This window comes from Nyctereutes procyonoides, unplaced genomic scaffold, assembly GCF_905146905.1.
Source record: "Nyctereutes procyonoides isolate TBG_1078 unplaced genomic scaffold, NYPRO_anot_genome, whole genome shotgun sequence".
Taxonomy (NCBI): domain Eukaryota; kingdom Metazoa; phylum Chordata; class Mammalia; order Carnivora; family Canidae; genus Nyctereutes; species Nyctereutes procyonoides.
The window spans coordinates 4897157-4913369 of record NW_026575141.1 but is presented as its reverse complement, the minus strand read 5'-3'; the positions used below and the strand labels follow the sequence as shown (position 1 = coordinate 4913369).

The following is a 16213-nucleotide window of genomic DNA, read 5'->3' as shown; positions in this document are numbered from 1 at the left end:
ACCCCTGAAGACAGGGAAGCCTGGGTAGAAAAAACTTTCTGCACTGTCCTTGCATCTCTCACATTTATGTGAACTCAGAAAAATAAACCCACTCCCCGTCACTGCCACCTCCAAAGGACTCTTTGAGGCCTTCTCTAAATATTAGTGTTCCCTTTCTGAATTTGCCTCCTTTTTTTTTTTTGAAGATTTTATTTATTTATTCATGAGAGACACAGAGAGAGAAGCAGAGACATAGGTAGAAGGAGAAGCAGGCTCCTTCTGGGGAGCCTGATGTGGGGACTCAATCACCAGACCCGGGATCACACCCTGAACTGAAGGCAGATGCCCAACCGCTGAGCCAACCAGGTGTCCCACCATTTCATCTTCTTGATATGATCTTTACCTCTTTATGGAAAAAATACTGGTCTTTTTCACTGATGTGAAAAAACACCACAAGTATCTACCCTTATCATGCACTCCCTGCGTCCCTGCTGCTATATACCTTAGAATTTTTTTTTTTTATGATAGTCATACAGAGAGAGAGAGAGAGGCAGAGACACAGGCAGAGGGAGAAGCAGGCTCCATGCACCGGGAGCCCGACGCGGGATTCGATCCCGGGTCTCCAGGATCGCGCCCTGGGCCAAAGGCAGGCGCCAAACCACTGTGCCACCCAGGGATCCCTGCTATATACCTTAGGTGGGCTCTTCATGTCCCAGCATCCTCACAAGCCGATAACATCACCCTCTCATCTTTCTTTCTCCCTCTAGGTATTAAGTTCCTGTAATTCAAGCCAGAAGAAATTTTAAAGAATAGAACTCCAAGTCTTTTCTCCACTCCTATACAGGAAAGAACCCAGCAAGCTGCTTCTCCAATCAGCTGCCCGCCGTGCTCACCCTATATGTTAGGTTATTTATTTATTAAAATCTAGAATCCTGTGCCTGTTGCCTTGGCCCAGAGTGTGGTTACTGCCCTGAGGGCTGTGAGAGCCATGAAAGACAGGCCGAGGAAGGAAAGATATGGGGTAATCCTTCCCACTATATCTTCTGCATCATTCCCCACTGACTTGGAATCCTCAGCAATGGTCATTTGTCTCTTGTCCAGGTTCAGAAGTTAGTCCAGGAATTCCAGACTCCTTGTTCCCTGGGGTTTTCTGGAATAAATTTTCAGCAGTTGCCTTTTTCAGCTTTGGCTCTTCCCCAGGTGAGGCCTTTTGGAAGCCACTGAATTAACATGGCCTGGGTTCCCAGCCTTGACCATCACTATCACTGCCTTCTTTATAAAATGACTAGGAAGGAAGGAGTGTTATGACTTCGGCAAGCTACACCAAGAACTTAGCTACGCCAGTGCTTACCAGGTGTCTCCTTCCTTACCCAGGACCCCTTTCTTCCTTGAATATTCACGTCTGTTTTAACACTTTCTGGTTCCAAGAGGAATGTGCCTCCATTATTTCCTCAGCAGCCCTGGTGTTTGTCAGATATTTGTGTTACTGTCTTTCTAACCCAACTAAACTTTGCTCAGGAAGTGGGGGCCAGCCTTACTGGGGCCCATAGTTTTACTTGTCATTTAACTGAACAGTTTCCCAGGAAGTTCCTTCTAGACTGGCACTGTCTCAGAAAAGGAGAGTTTGTTATGAAACTCTGCTTCCTGAAATTTCCTCTTATTGCCTAAAACTGCTTTTGAAACAGCAGGGAATGATGTACTTTCCAATGGATTTGAGGGTGTAGGGCTTTGGAAGTGGTATAGGCCATTCAGGCCCACAGTTTGATACTCTAAAGAAGCAGAATGTATGTGTTTGTCTCCTGGGAAGGGCTTTGCAGCTTAACAAGCCAAGCTATACAGAGATGACACTGTAAGCTGTATCCAGATGATTAAAGCTAGTTTGACTAGTTCGAACCTTCTCATACATTCATTTCTTTGGCCTTTGCCATTGATCAAACTGAGATCTGATGTCTCTATGATTTATTTAGTCCATGGTTTTTCTTCTCTCCTGGGATATATTTTTATATTCTTGCCTCTTCCATCTTAGGATTCTATATTTCAGAGGTGGCCTCTTGAGTAACTCCAACATTACAAAAAACTAGTAATGTGAGCAGCCTGAATTTTTATGTCCCACATAAGAGTTGGATACCTTTTGGAGATTAACTTGTTGGTCTTAAGGGTTTCATCGGGACCAGACCGGTTTTAAGAGTTAGTCCAGAGTGGCCCTAGAAATCTTGGATGAAGTGTGTCCCTTCCCCCCACCCCCCGACAACCTTCTTTAACACTCTCAGATCTGTCTGTCTGTCTGCCTGTTTGTTTGTTTCTTTTCCCATTTTTTTTCCATTTTTTTCTGCCTCATAGTCTTAAGACCAAGGTGACTCAAGGAAATGCCACCAGACCATCCAGGATCACTATAACCTTACCAACCCTGATTCTCCTCTCCTATCTCCACCTTCTTCAACTTCCCCTGGTTTTCACATATACTTTCAGAGCTAGTCTGGAAGTGACCTTCCTTTTGGAGGTATGGAGGTGGGCTTTGGGTAAATGGCTACTTGCCTCATTAAATAGTATACAGCCTCAGCCCATAGCATCTGGTTCCTCAGAGGCTGTATATCTTAGCACATACTGGAAAAATGTCACATACATGGCTATATTCTTTCTTGAGGAAGATCGTAAATGCTGAAAATTCCACTAGGCCACAAAGTTCTTCCTTTTGCCTATCCAGTTCTGAGTTTTGTATTAATTAATTTAATCTCTTTTGTATTAATTAATTGGATACAGATCTTTGTAATTCATCTTCTATCAAGGGGAGATTCCATTAGGCAGATACCTGGACTCTAGCCTATTATGTTCCTAAGCCAAAAATCATAACCTGCTGTTTCTCAGTAAAGCCTGGCTCTCTGGGGAGCAGTTATTACTATGTACTGATCTTGACAGAGCATTGCTATAGTGCTATAGTGAAGAGGCCCATTCCAAATAAAAAAAGAGCCCCCTAGACCTCTAGATTAGGTTGCCAGTGTTGCTGCCCCTGGTGAGATACTTACCTCTGAGTTTCAGATGACCTCCTTTTCCTTTCTCTCTGAGGACCCCATGTCAGCAACCATTAAGAAGTAGGAGGCCCAGGCCTCCTGAGTATTTGGGCTCTACCTTAATGTTGGAATCTGGTCATTTATTCCCTCTTACCCTTGGAACCAGGACAAATGTGTCTTCTTCCCTCAAGCTCTCACCTTAGATGCATTCTAGGTATCTGGAAGCATGGGAAAGAAGACTAATCTGCTTGTATATGGCCCTGGCAGGTGGGGATACTTACCATTTTCTCTACAATGAATTCGTGCTAGTTTTCGAGGTCTTTTTTGCCTTCTTAATGGAAATTCAGGGTTTGTTTTTTGTTTTGTTTTCTCATTAAAAAAGAAAAAAGGTATCAGGTCTACCTTCTGTCTGCCCTCCTACCTCCTCATCCTATCCTCCCATATGAGCACGGCTCCCCATGGCCACATACTCCTGCAAAGCTTTTTTGCTGCTTGGCTTTTCTCTGAAGAGATCTGAAATTGCTGCTCCTGTGGTTTTCTCAAAATTAACTTTGTCATGGTTTTAAAAAAAAGAAATCAAATGCATTGTTGCATTAAGCTTTTTTAATAAAGGAAAATTATGGAAATAAAATAGGCAACACCAGCAAATTATATGTAGACGATAAACTAAACTATATATATAATATATATATATTATATATATATAATCATCTAGTTCTCATTGTCATCTTACTGAAAGGAAATAAAACCTCTAAGGATCGCCGTTTCTGAGAGGCTCTTGGAAATCTTTATGTCTAAGTGATTGTATTAGATCAGCAATAATGACTATGTAATCTCAAAAGATAAATAAAATATTCTTAAAATGGATTCTTGTCTTGAGAGTATTCCTTCTGTGAACTACGATTTCAGAGGTAAGAGATGTTTCTGGGCAACTGGCTGGAGAGCCTGCTGTAGGGCAAGCATGTAAAAAGTTGAAGCAGCTACCAAGAGGCATGTTCGAATGGCCTTAGCCTTGGGTCCCTTTTTCCATAGTGGGCCATTCCATTAATATCTTTCCCCCCAACCCACCCCCTGGTTACGTGTGTAAAGAACCTGCTTTCTCACAACCATCACCCTAGGGAGTTGAGAAGTGTAGGCCTAAGGCAGAGAAACTAATGTCTGGTTCTAGGTCCCCCAAGTCCTTTGTGTGCTGCCTTTAGCTGGAGATCACAGGAAGCCAGCATCCATGGTTTGGGATTAAAGGGCCCTGGCATCCAGAATCTGACTAAACACAACCAAAAGGAAGAAATAAATTAATCTGGCAGAGATTTGTCTCCAAGTCAGCTTTTGCCTCAATAAATCAGTAACTAGAAGATTAAATCCAATCTCAACTACCAATAGAGTGGCCATTTTTAGTAACTTTCTGATAGCCACCTTTCTTTTTTTTTTTTTTTTTTTTTAAATTTTTTAATTTTTTATTTATTTCTGATAGTCACAGAGAGAGAGAGAGACAGAGACATAGGCAGAGGGAGAAGCAGGCTCCATGCACCGGGAGCCCGACGTGGGATTCGATCCTGGGTCTCCAGGATCGCGCCCTGGGCCAAAGGCAGGCGCCAAACCGCTGCGCCACCCAGAGATCCCGATAGCCACCTTTCTTAGTTGACAACCTAAAACTAGTTCTTCCTGTATGCAAGATCTTTTCTGCCCTTTCAGAATCTTCTGCTACTTTGACATGTGTTTATCTAAACTAAGGGCTAATAGTCTGGGCAGTTGGTAATGGCTAAAAGCTGGTGCCACTCCAGTTGAGGAAAAGGAGAATGCAACAATTAGCAATGAAGCCTGGGAGCCAGCTGGCAAGTTCACATACACACATACACATACAGAGACACACACACATATCCAGAGCAGGGCTTGAGTCCTCTTCTGTGAAAGATGGGAGCTTGGGTACCTGAGTCTTAGTTTCAAACTCACAGGATAAGCCCAGACTACCCACTGCTGTGCAGTTTCTCTAGCTTGTGGTCTGTGTGGAAAGAACTGGACTTTGAGTCAGGGTCATATGACCAACTCCTCCATTTATAAGTTGCATGATTTGATTATATTATATAACCATTGGAGCCTTGTTTTTGTTTTGTTTTGTTTGGAGCCTTGGTTTTCTTGCCTGTGAAATGGTTAGTGCTTATCTGCTAGGGTAAGGATTTAAAGACCTGATTTAATTTTTTAAATGCTGCTTTAAAACCTAGCACACACCATGTGCTACATACACATCAGTTTCTCATCTCAGTCTAGGATCCCACAGACTCTGTTGCCTCATTACACCCAAATGTGCCATTGATGGGAGAGGAAGATAATTCTAACCTTTTTCTACTACATCATCCTGGCTGCCCAGTGTCCTCAAAAACTAAATATTGTAAGACTTTCTGTGTCTTATTTTTAAGCACTCTCTGTAACAGGTGCTATTTAATCTGGTATCTAACCTCCATGGATTAAAGTTGAGAGTTTCCATGGGGGAAAGGATACATTCAGTCCTTGTAACTACCTATTTATACCTCCAGCCTTCTTCCAGCAGCCCCCAAATTCCTGACTTTAGGGACAAGGAAAAGTGGTAGTGTTGATTTAAAAATAGCACTGGAGCCATCTCTGCAAGGTGGAAACACTTATAGACTAGTCCCTGACTAATTAGCTCCCAGCTATCCATATGGATGCCTCTATAGTCAATGGTATTGATGGGTATCAATCCTTGTTGACAAATAAGCTAAAAAGTTCAGGTAGGGGATCCCTGGGTGGCTCAGCAGTTTGGCACCTGCCTTTGGCCCAGGGCGTGGTCCTGGAGTCCCGGGATGGAGTCCCACATCAGGCTTCCTGAATGGAGCCTGCTTCTCTGTGTCTCTGCCTCTCTCTCTCTCTCTCTCTCTCTCTCTCTGTGGGTGTCTCTCATGAATAAATAAATAAAATCTAAAAAAAAAAAAAGTTCAGTGTGTACCAAGTCTATGGCCTCTAGTAAAGTTCTCAGTTAATCTGTGATTTCTTGTTATTTCTTCCAGGAATTGTTTCCAGATAATCTTCTTCCTTTTGACAAGCTCTGAAAGTCTGGGCCTATAACGAGCAGACAGATGTCTGATTTTAACTGTTTCCCATTCCACTGGAGTGTGGAAAAGATAATGGGTTGAGGTCTCTTGTGCTGATTCTTGCAATCTCCCTAACACCAGTTTTTCAAACCCCTTCTCTGAAAGTGAAGCCAGATGGAGCTCCAGGCTCAGCAACTGGCTTTGCCTAGAGGCCAGAGGGGACTTGAAAGCTGTCCTCAGTCCTACTCTCAACTGAAACCAGTTTGAAGCTTTGTTCCTTTGCCCAAGGGATAGACTGGAAAAGGAACAAAGCCTCAAAACTGGCCACTCCTTCCTGCCACCACTGTTTGGGGATCCTGCTGATTGACTAGGTTCACAAAAGAAATATGAAGTTCTGGGCCTGTCAAACCTACAACTCTGCTTAGGAGGATAGGAATTGGGAAGAGGAAGACAGAATAATTAATTCTTTTATTAAGAAATCCCTCAAAAAAAAAAAAAAAGAAACCCCAATGGGCTGTGCAGGTTTACCACACTGCAGCATTGATGAGCTAGGCATGGGTTGTGAATTTTATTTTATTTTTTTCATGAGAGACAGAGAGAGAGGCAGAGACACAGGCAGAGGGAGAAGCAGGCTCCATGCACTGGGAGCCCTACGTGGGATTCGATCCCGGGTCTCCAGGATCATGCCCTGGGCTGAAGACGGCGCTAAACCGCTGAGCCCCCCCGGGCTGCCCGAGTTGTGAATTTTAAAGCAGAGTGTGAATATTAGAGTTTAACATATTATACCCTGAAAATAATTCCAAAATCAAATAGTTGAGGCCTTGAGCCATGGACTTCCTTGGAAATTCACACTAATTCAATTCTGTTAAACTAGTAGTTCTCAACTACAGAAGATTTTGCCCCTCAGGAAACATTTCACAGTATCTGGAGACACTTTTGGTTGTCACAATTTAGGGGAGAGGACTACTACTGGCATCTAGTATGGAGAGGTCAGGGATTCTGCTAAACATCCTACAATGCATAGGACAGTTCCCTACAAATGATTTTTCAGTCAGTATTACAAAAGCCCTGTTAGGGATCCCTGGGTGGCGCAGCGGTTTGGCGCCTGCCTTTGGCCCAGGGCGGGATCCTGGAGACCTGGGATCGAATCCCACGTCGGGCTCCTGGTGCATGGAGCCTGCTTCTCCCTCTGCCTGTGTCTCTGCCTCTCTCTGTGTGTGTGTGACTATCATAAATAAACAAATTTTTTTTAAAAAAAGCCCTGTTAAACATACATACGTGAGATATGCAAAATGAACAAAATTTGGCCCTATTTTGAAGGAACTTACATTCAGATTGGGGGGAATAGGAGAGGAAAGGGAAAATGATTGGGTGGATATAGTAAGGAGATGTTGGGGGATAGGAGGGAAAGGAACTGAGAAAGCTCCAAGGAGTTCTCTCTCAACTCTGTTCTGATCTGTCACCTACTGACCAGCAGAGCAAAGAGTGAAGGAGAGAAATAGTTAAGAAAGAAACAGTGGGGTACTCACTGGCTCAATAGGTGGCACTTGCAACTCCTGATCTCAGGGTTATAAGTTTGAGCTCCAAGTTGGGTGTAGAGATTACTTAATAAAAATTTTTTTTTAAAAAGAATTATTGGGGCACCTGGGTGGCTCAGTTGTTAAGCATATGCCTTCAACTCAGGTCATGATCCCAGGGTCTTGGGATTGAGCTCCGCATTGGGGCTCACTGCTCAGCGGGGAGTCCACTTCTCTTGCCCTCTCCCTCTGCGTGTACTTAAGCTCTCGCGCTCTCTCTCAAATAAATTAAAAATCTTTTTTTAAAAAAGAATTATTGATTTAAAAAAGAGAGGAAGGGCACCTGGGTGGCTCAGTGGTTGAGCATCTCTCTGCCTTTGGTCATGATCCTGGTGTCCTGGGATGAGTCTGCCTTAGGCTCCCTGCAGGGGGCCTTCTCCCCCTGCCTATGTCTCTGCTTCTCTCTGTGTGTCTCTCATGAATAAATAAATAAAATATTTAAAAATAAATACAAATAAAAAGGAGAATTGTCCCTAAGATATAGGAAGGGGGAGTAATTCCTTTGAGCCTCTTACCTTGGGGATAGAGTAGAAAATATAAGAATTTGGAATCCAAGCCGACTTGGTATGACACCAACACAGCCTGAGTGAGTTGAGAAGGGTGAAAGGAAAGCATCTGGAAGAAGGGGTTATAATGAAATGGAATCTTCACAGAACAATATAAGTTAGCCAACAAGAGCAAAAACGTTTGTTTTTTTTTTCCCAGAGAGAAAGAACTGCAAAGACATTGAGAAAAGATAGAATATGATACCTCGGGAACTGCAAGGAGGAATCTGTGAGTGCTGGTTTTCTCAACAATAATACAGGATTAGTGAAAACAACCTGTCGAAAGTGCCGTATGATATCTGGAAAGTGTCTAACGTAATGCCTGGAACGAAGGGGCAGCTCAACAACTCCCCCAATCCCACCCCTTCCCCTCAGGCTGCTTGTTTGGGACTTCTAACTACCAACCCAAACAGCCTAAATATTTACTGTAAACAGCTTTTTAGATAAATTCGGGAGCTGCAGATCACACAGCCTCGTTGGTGATCCTTAGGAAGGATCTTAGAGAAATGAAGGAAAGGACTGGAGAGGGAACAGGTGGGGGCATGCTCTGCATTCAACATTTCTCCCTAGCTCACACCTGAGGAAGGTGCCCCACTTCAGCGGAGAAAGACGGACGACCAGGAGCAGCCCGGAAGGGCACCGGCGATTTCTGGAAGCGAAAATGCCCCACCCCACCCCTCAACCCACTACCTCCCAGCCCAAGCCCTCACTCCGGGCGGGATGAGTTCTCGAGAAATCCGAGGGCGAGCGAGTCCCCGGTTTCCTGCGGTGTCCCTGGCCACCCGGCGGTGCCGTGCTCCCCGGAGACTGAAACGGGACTTGGGGCGTAACGCGGGCGCCGGGAGAGAGCGGTCTGTGGTACCGGGGAACGCAGACTGCAGTGGAGCAGGAGGCGGAGACTAAAGCTCCCCAAAAAGGTCACTATTTGCGGGGGGGGGGGTGAGTGCTGAGTGAGAAGAAAAAGGATAACCCGCCAGAGCCCGGAGGCCCAGAATTCGGAAGGTGCAGCCGGGAGCCTAAGGCTACCAACACCACCCCAGGATTTTTTTAAAAGGAAGGGGGAGGGGGAAATCCCGTGTACGAGCTCCCCCCACCTCCTCCAAGTCCCGCTCCGAGCGGTCCAACGGCCAATTGCGCTGCGGGGCGGGGCTGCGGGGCGCGACCGCAGCCAATAGCTGTGGAGGGGGCGGAGCCTGGCTCCCGGCGCGCGGCGGCGGGGTCGCCCCGGGCAGAGAGCGCCGAGCGACCGAGGGGAGCCGCTGGCTGGGGCTGCATGGAGGACCCCGCGGCGCCCGGGGCCGGGAGCTCGTCAGCCAATGGCAACGGCAACGGCGGCGGCAAAGGGAAGCAGGCGGCGCCCAAGGGCCGGGAAGCGTTCAGAAGCCAGCGGCGGGAGTCGGAGGTGAGGAACCCGAGAGCTTCAGTTGGGGCCGGGAGACGCCTGCGGGCGGGAAGCGGTGGCCGAGGTGATTCGGCCCTGTCCTCCTCCCCTTCCGGAGCTCCCGGGGCGCTCGGGGCCGCCCCCCGGAGCGGGCGCCTGCGGGGTCCGCCGCACCCCGGACTCGGGGCTCCGCAGTCCCTGGTCCCTCTGCCCGTCGCCTGCGCGGGTCGGGGGCTTCTTAGCCGTCTGGCTCTCCTCTGGGCGCGAAGATGGAGCGCAATAGCGAGCATACCTGATACTTTTCGAACATCGATCTCCCTTCATCTCTGCAGCCCCTTGAAGTGGGGGGGATTCGTGTTCTAGATTTACCGAGGAAACGGGAGCGGAGAGGTTAAGTGACTGGCCTGAGGGGTGGGGGCCAGAGCGCCGCCGCAGTGGAGTGGGACCGGCGTGTGCGGCAGCCGCCTCCCCGCCCCAGCCCGGGCGGGCGAGCCGATCCAGACGTGCCCAGGGACTTCTGCGCTTCCCCTTACTCCGAGTGTTGGCAGCCTCCGTCGGGGGTGCCTTCCGTGGACATCAGGACCCCTTCCTTACCAGTGAAAGTCCCAAAGACAGGATTCGGGCAGGGACTGTACAGGAGGGAGTGGATGGAGCTGTCCGAGATACACACCCACAGATAGGAATATGGATGTTTGGGTCACTTCCTCTTCTTCTGAAAAGAAATGCTAACTAGGAGGATCAAAGGAGTGAATTATTAGTCCCCCACCCCCTCATCCAGCCAATTTCCATCAGTTTAGTCAAGAGTAGAATTGGGACCACACACACACACACACACACACACACACACACACACACACGATAGACCACAAAATGTCAGATGTGGAGGGATCTGTAGACATCATCTATTTTAGTTTTTTCTTTTACAGAAGCAAGAGACAGAAGTAACTTGCCCAAGATCATACATCTGGCATAGTGGCCAGGAGCACTAGGCTTTGGGGTCAGTTAGACCAGGTTTTGAACCCTAGCCCTACTATTTTACCCTGTGTGACTTTTGGCAAATTGCCAAAACTCTCTGAGCTCCAATTTCTTCATCTATAAAATGAGGTTAATACTACCTACCTCAGAAGGTTGTGATAAAGCCAAATGAGATAACTGAATGTTAAATGTTTAATTCAGTTCAGGCACAGAGCATGTAATTGGTCAGTACATAGTAGATCATAGGGCCAGAGCTGGTACTAGAAGCCAGATTTTACTTATCCCAGCAAGGGTTTACCATTTGAATAGTATATCACAATTTCTTTTTTTTTTTAAGATTTTACTTATTTATTCATTAGAGACACCGAGGGGGGGTGGGCAGAGACACAGGCAGAGGGAAAAGCAGGCTCCCTTCAGGGTGCCTGATGCAGAACTTAATCCCAGGACCCCAGAATTACAACCTGATCCAAAGGCAGATGCTCAACCACTGAGCCACCCAGGTGCCCCTATATCACAGTTTCCAAAGGGATTTCATATATGTTTTCATTTTGCTACAAGTAGGAATCCATCCTATTTTCTTTTTTTTTTTTTTTTTTTTTTTTAAATTTTTTTTTGAATTTATTTATTTATGATAGTCACAGAGAGGAGAGAGAGAGAGAGGGGCAGAGACACAGGCAGAGGGAGAAGCAGGCTCCATGCACCGGGAGCCCGACATGGGATTCGATCCCGGGTCTCCAGGATCGCGCCCTGGGCCAAAGGCAGGCGCCAAACCACTGCGCCACCCAGGGATCCCCTCCATCCTATTTTCTAAAAAAAGAGGAGTGGAGGAGATGAAAAGACTGGCCCAAAGTCATACCACCTTTCAGAGGCAGAGCTCAGCCCTACTGTCTTGCTAGCTAGATCAGTGTTCTATCCATGTCATCTCCCTCCCTGCCTCACTGTGAACCTGGCCTTTTATTTTATTCATGTATTTTTAAAGATTATTTATTTTTGATAGAGAGAATGAGTAAGGGACAGGGAAAGGAAGAATCCCCAAGCGGACTCCTTGCTGAGTGTGGAGCCCCAAGTAGGGCTCTATCCCACAACACATAAAGATCACCACTGGAGTGGAAACCAAGAGTTGGATGCTCAACCAGGTGCCCCTGAATCTGGCCTTTTAGGGCACCCTGTGCTCATTCTCCCATAGAGACATTGCTCTTGCTTAAATGTATTTTTGGAGAGTGGATAGGTCATTCATTAATTCTAAAATTATTGTTTCCTTTCTACATGCCCAGCGCTGTTTAGGTGGTAGGGATACATGGTGAACAAGACAAGGTCTTTGGTCTGTGGAGCAAACATTCTAGTTGGGGTGGAGAGACAGACAATATGTAAGAAAATAAGATAGTTTCAGAAAGATATGTTCTTTGGGGGAATTAAAACTGATGTAGGAGGCCTTTCCCTGCGATCAAGTCTTCCTTCAGGAAAGGGCTCTGATAGTATTTTCCTTTTGCCAATAAGTTCAGTATCCAGAGACCCAGAGCTTTCCACCTGCCCCACAGTTTTGCCTCCTGGTTGTCTGCAGCTGCACTTTTTATGCTTGGAAATGGACAACTGCAGTGATCCTCTCCATCTGGGCTCATTGCCTGCCAAAAGGCTGGCTGGAAAGATTAGCTTTTCTCCACCTTCTACTGCAGAAGGAAAGCTGCTTTTTACCTGTCAGTACATTCCCTATCAGCATAACACTCAGGTGCCAGACTCAGATAACTATCTGCCTTTCCCTCCTTCCCTCCTTTCGCTTTCCTGTGGAAGACAGTCCTCAAGGGAGGTGGGTTTTGATTTTGGTGGTTTGGGTTTTTTTTCCCCCTTCCTTTGTGCTTCTAGAGGATTATGGGAAGAGAGTGACTGTTGGCACAATTCAAGGGAGCCTCCTCATCCATCATTGTGCTTGTAGGGGACACTAGTTGAACTACCCTCCCCAAAAGGCTTAGTGTATGAACCTCCCAAGAAAAAGAGGAAGCTAGAGAATAATTATTTGCTTAATAAGAATTTAAAAGGATTTAATCCTTTTTTAAAAAGGGTTCATTTATTTATTTGAGAGAGAGAGAGAGGGAGAAAACATGCCGAGTGCACATGATTTGGGGTGGGGGACAGAGGGAGAGAGAATCCACAAACAGACTTCCCACTGAGCTTGGAGCCTGACTCAAGGCCCCACCCCAGGGCTGTATCCCAGGACTCAGATCATGACCTGAGCCGAAACCAATTGAACCACTCTAGTAACCCTTAATAAGAAGACTCTTAACTAAACGATTCACCTCAGGCCTCTTTAGCCAGGTCCCCTGGTTTAATTGGTTCCAAAAGTCCTTGACAAAGTTTTACTGGTTTGTGGCAAAATGAGGAAAATTCAGGGCATTGACATTGATTTTTCATAAAATATAGTTCAATACAATAAATTTAAAGGATATATACAATTTGGGACACCTGGCTGGCTTAGTTGATAGAGCATGCAACTCTTGATCTCCGCATCATTAGTTCAAGTCCCACATTGGATGTAGAGCTTACTTACTTACTAAATAAATAAGTAAATAGTATTATGCAATTTTTTTTTATTAAACTTTTTACTTGGAGTGATTTTAGGTTTACAGAGACATTGCAGAGATGGTACAGAGAGTTCTCTTACCCCTTGCTCAGTTTCCCCTGATGCCAGCTGCTCAGGTTTCCACAGTGCCTTTGTCCAAACCATGGAAGCAACAGTGGTCTGTTGACTGTTGCAAGGCTGTGTCCCTCAGGCATCCTTCTCAGGCCCCAGTTATTTTGAGCCTGCTCTGGGCTGTGAGAGTTTCTCAGTGAGCCTCATTCAGGGTCTTCTGACGTGAGGCCAGATTCTGGGCTTTCAGGTAGAAGACCACAGAGGTAACCGTCTTTCTGGTCACATCACAGCAGGGGACATGTGACATCTTGTCACTGGGATGCTGGTTCTTGGTCTTGCTGCAGGATGCATGCAAATTAAAATGGTGTTTTTAAAACTGTAGGGGGTACTCTGTGAGTTGATACCAACATTTTTTTAAAGAAATAGAAGAATAGGAAATATCTAATCACATATAGTGATAGTGAGACTGTTAAACTTTTGTTCCAGTTTTGTGTGTATATGTGTGTATATGTCACTCCAATATGTCAACATTACTATTGATGGCTCTTTTATTCTAATATTGCGTCCTCGTTTGGGGAGTATTAAACTATCCTTTTTTGAAATAAATATTTTTAAAAAGTTTTTAAGTCTCTACTTAACAGAATAAAATCTCAACTACCTAATGTCATTTGCACCCTCCACCTTTTTTTTTTTCTGTAACCCAGAAGTATCAGAAGTATTTGGAAATCTTTGCTATAGTGGATTTAAATATGATTTGCATTGTTGGCAGTGTAAATTGGTAAAGTGGTTTTGGAAAAAAACTTGTCATATACAAAGAACCATACAACAAGTATTCATAAAGTTTGATGCATTCATTTCTCTTGCAAGAATCTATCCTTAAATTAAAAAAAAAAAAAATCGAGAGATCCCTGGGTGGCTCAGCGGTTTAGGTCCTGCCTTCGGCCAGGGGCGTGATCCTGGAGTCCCAGGATCGAGTGCTGCATCAGGCTGGAAAGATCCTAAATATGAAAAGATTGCTAAGTGTATTACAGCTTCATGCATATAGTAAAAAAAGATCAAAAACAATTTAAATGTTCAACACTAGAGAACTGGTTAAGTAACCAGTTATCTGTCCATTTTGCTGCACACTTAGCTGTTTAAAATGATAGTCATAACAATATGAGAAATATGCCTTTATCATATAATGTTAAAATTGCAAGTACAACAAGTAAAATTCAAAGTAATATAACCATTTACATAGCAGTACCAATTGCTGGGTAGTATGCTAGATGCTTTTCCTCTATTAACTCATCTAGTCCTTATAATGACCCCATGAATTATCTTCATTTTACAGATAAGAAAACTGAGCACTTCGTTTTCCAATAATTCCCTGTCACCAACTCAGTTCTGACACTATCTGTAGTTAGCACAGACCCCACAAGTTAAGGGCTCAGTCCCACAAGACTGTCCCCACTTCAGATGCCAGCCACACCTGGGACCTCCAGGGTACATGCACTTCCACCTGGCCAGCTGTAAATTTAGAGGTTCCATGACCATCCCTACCACCCTGATTCCATAATTTGCTATAGTAACTCACAGAATTTGAAAAACTGCTCTGCTTATGATTACAATTTTATTTTTTATTTTATTACTTTTTAAAGATTTTATTTTTTTATTCATGAGAGAGAGAGAGAGAGAGGCAGAGACACAGGCAGAGGGAGAAGCAGTGTCCATGCAGGAAGTCTGACGTGGGACTCAATCCCAGGTCTCCAGGATCACGCTCTGGGCTGAAGGCGGCACTAAACCGCTGAGCCACCCAGGCTGCCTCTATGATTACGATTTTAATATATAGGATATAACTCAAGGATAGCCAAATGAAGAGAGGCAAAGGAGAAGGTATGAGGGTGGGATGGTGTAGAGCTTCCACATCCTCTAGCTTTCACCCTCCTAGTACTTTAGTGTACCCAAACCTCATTATTTTAGGGCTTTAATGGAGTTTCATTACCTAGGCATGGTTGATTAAACCATTGGCCTCTGATTAAACTCAATCTTCAGCCTCCTCCCCTCTCTGGAGGTGCAGCCAGCCCCTCCTTTGAAACTCTTAAAGGCTAACCTGGATTCATTTCATTAACATAAACTCAAGTATTATTGACAGGGGCTTATGGATTACACTTCTATCAGGAAATTTCAAAGGTTTTTGGAGCTCTGTGCCTGGAACGGGGCAAAAACCAAATACAGTTTTTATACCACAATGAGGCACAGAGAGGTTAAGTAACTTGTTCAGGATCTCAATATGTGATGGCTGAGATTCAAAATTTTTTAAATTTATGGTAGGAAATAACTCCAAAATGCTTAGAGGTGGGATCATATTAAAATATTTTTATATAGGATTATAAATTTATGCATAACAGCATCATAGAAAATCTAGCCTTAAAACAATTTGGAGTAGGGAACCCTGGGTGGCTCAGTGGTTGAGCATCTGCCTTCAGCTCAGGGCATGGTCCCAGGGTCCTGGGATCAAGTTCCGCATTGGGCTCCCTGCGAGGAACCCTCTTCTCCCTCTGCCTATGTCTCTGCCTCTCTCTCTGTGTACCTCATGAATAAATTAATAAAATCTTTTAAAATAAATAAATAAAAATAAAACAATTTGGGATAGAACTACTTATTTGACAATCCTAAAGTCGTGGAACACTAGAGCTGAGGGACTTTTTTTATAAATGAGGAACTATGATCCAAAGAATGAGATTTGCCCAAATTCATACATTGGGTTAATGACATAGCTGAAATTAGAATCTGGCTCACCTTATTTTGTTTTAAGTCCATCTCATTGTTCTAGAAATCAGATACATGCTCTTCTGATCTGTGTTTATGTAGGTCAGATACAGGCACAGATTGTGTAGCGTTCATATCTTCACAATCATAGCCCTTTACTCAGACTTTTGGATTGTATATAGGAATTTTCAGCCCTGCCCTGAGCCTCCAATTTTGGCTAGGAGGAGGGTCCTTTTTGGATTAAAGGCCCAGATGAGACTCTTTAAGCTGCCTCCCTGAGCTAACATTGGCCTCCAAGAGAAGAAGATTAAATGAAAGTATGATCTT

The 16213-nt window shown here is 44.8% G+C and overlaps 2 protein-coding genes across 10 annotated transcripts in view; both read left to right on the top strand.

Annotated features, from left to right (window-relative positions):
- The window catches only part of AHCYL2 (adenosylhomocysteinase like 2), a 165361-nt gene extending 161507 nt beyond the window's left edge, over positions 1–3854 (top strand). For all 9 annotated transcript variants that reach the window (XM_055307404.1, XM_055307403.1, XM_055307405.1 and 6 more), the window contains one exon: positions 747–3854. In XM_055307404.1, the coding sequence (XP_055163379.1) occupies positions 747–753 (7 nt within the window). In that variant the 3' untranslated portion in view covers positions 754–3854. The remainder of the gene's footprint in view (positions 1–746) is intronic.
- Positions 3855–9402: 5548 nt separating this feature from the next.
- Positions 9403–16213, top strand: part of STRIP2 (striatin interacting protein 2) — a 48459-nt gene continuing 41648 nt past the window's right edge. The window contains exon 1 of the mRNA XM_055307561.1: positions 9403–9555. Coding sequence (XP_055163536.1) covers positions 9427–9555 — 129 coding nt within the window. The 5' untranslated portion in view covers positions 9403–9426. The remainder of the gene's footprint in view (positions 9556–16213) is intronic.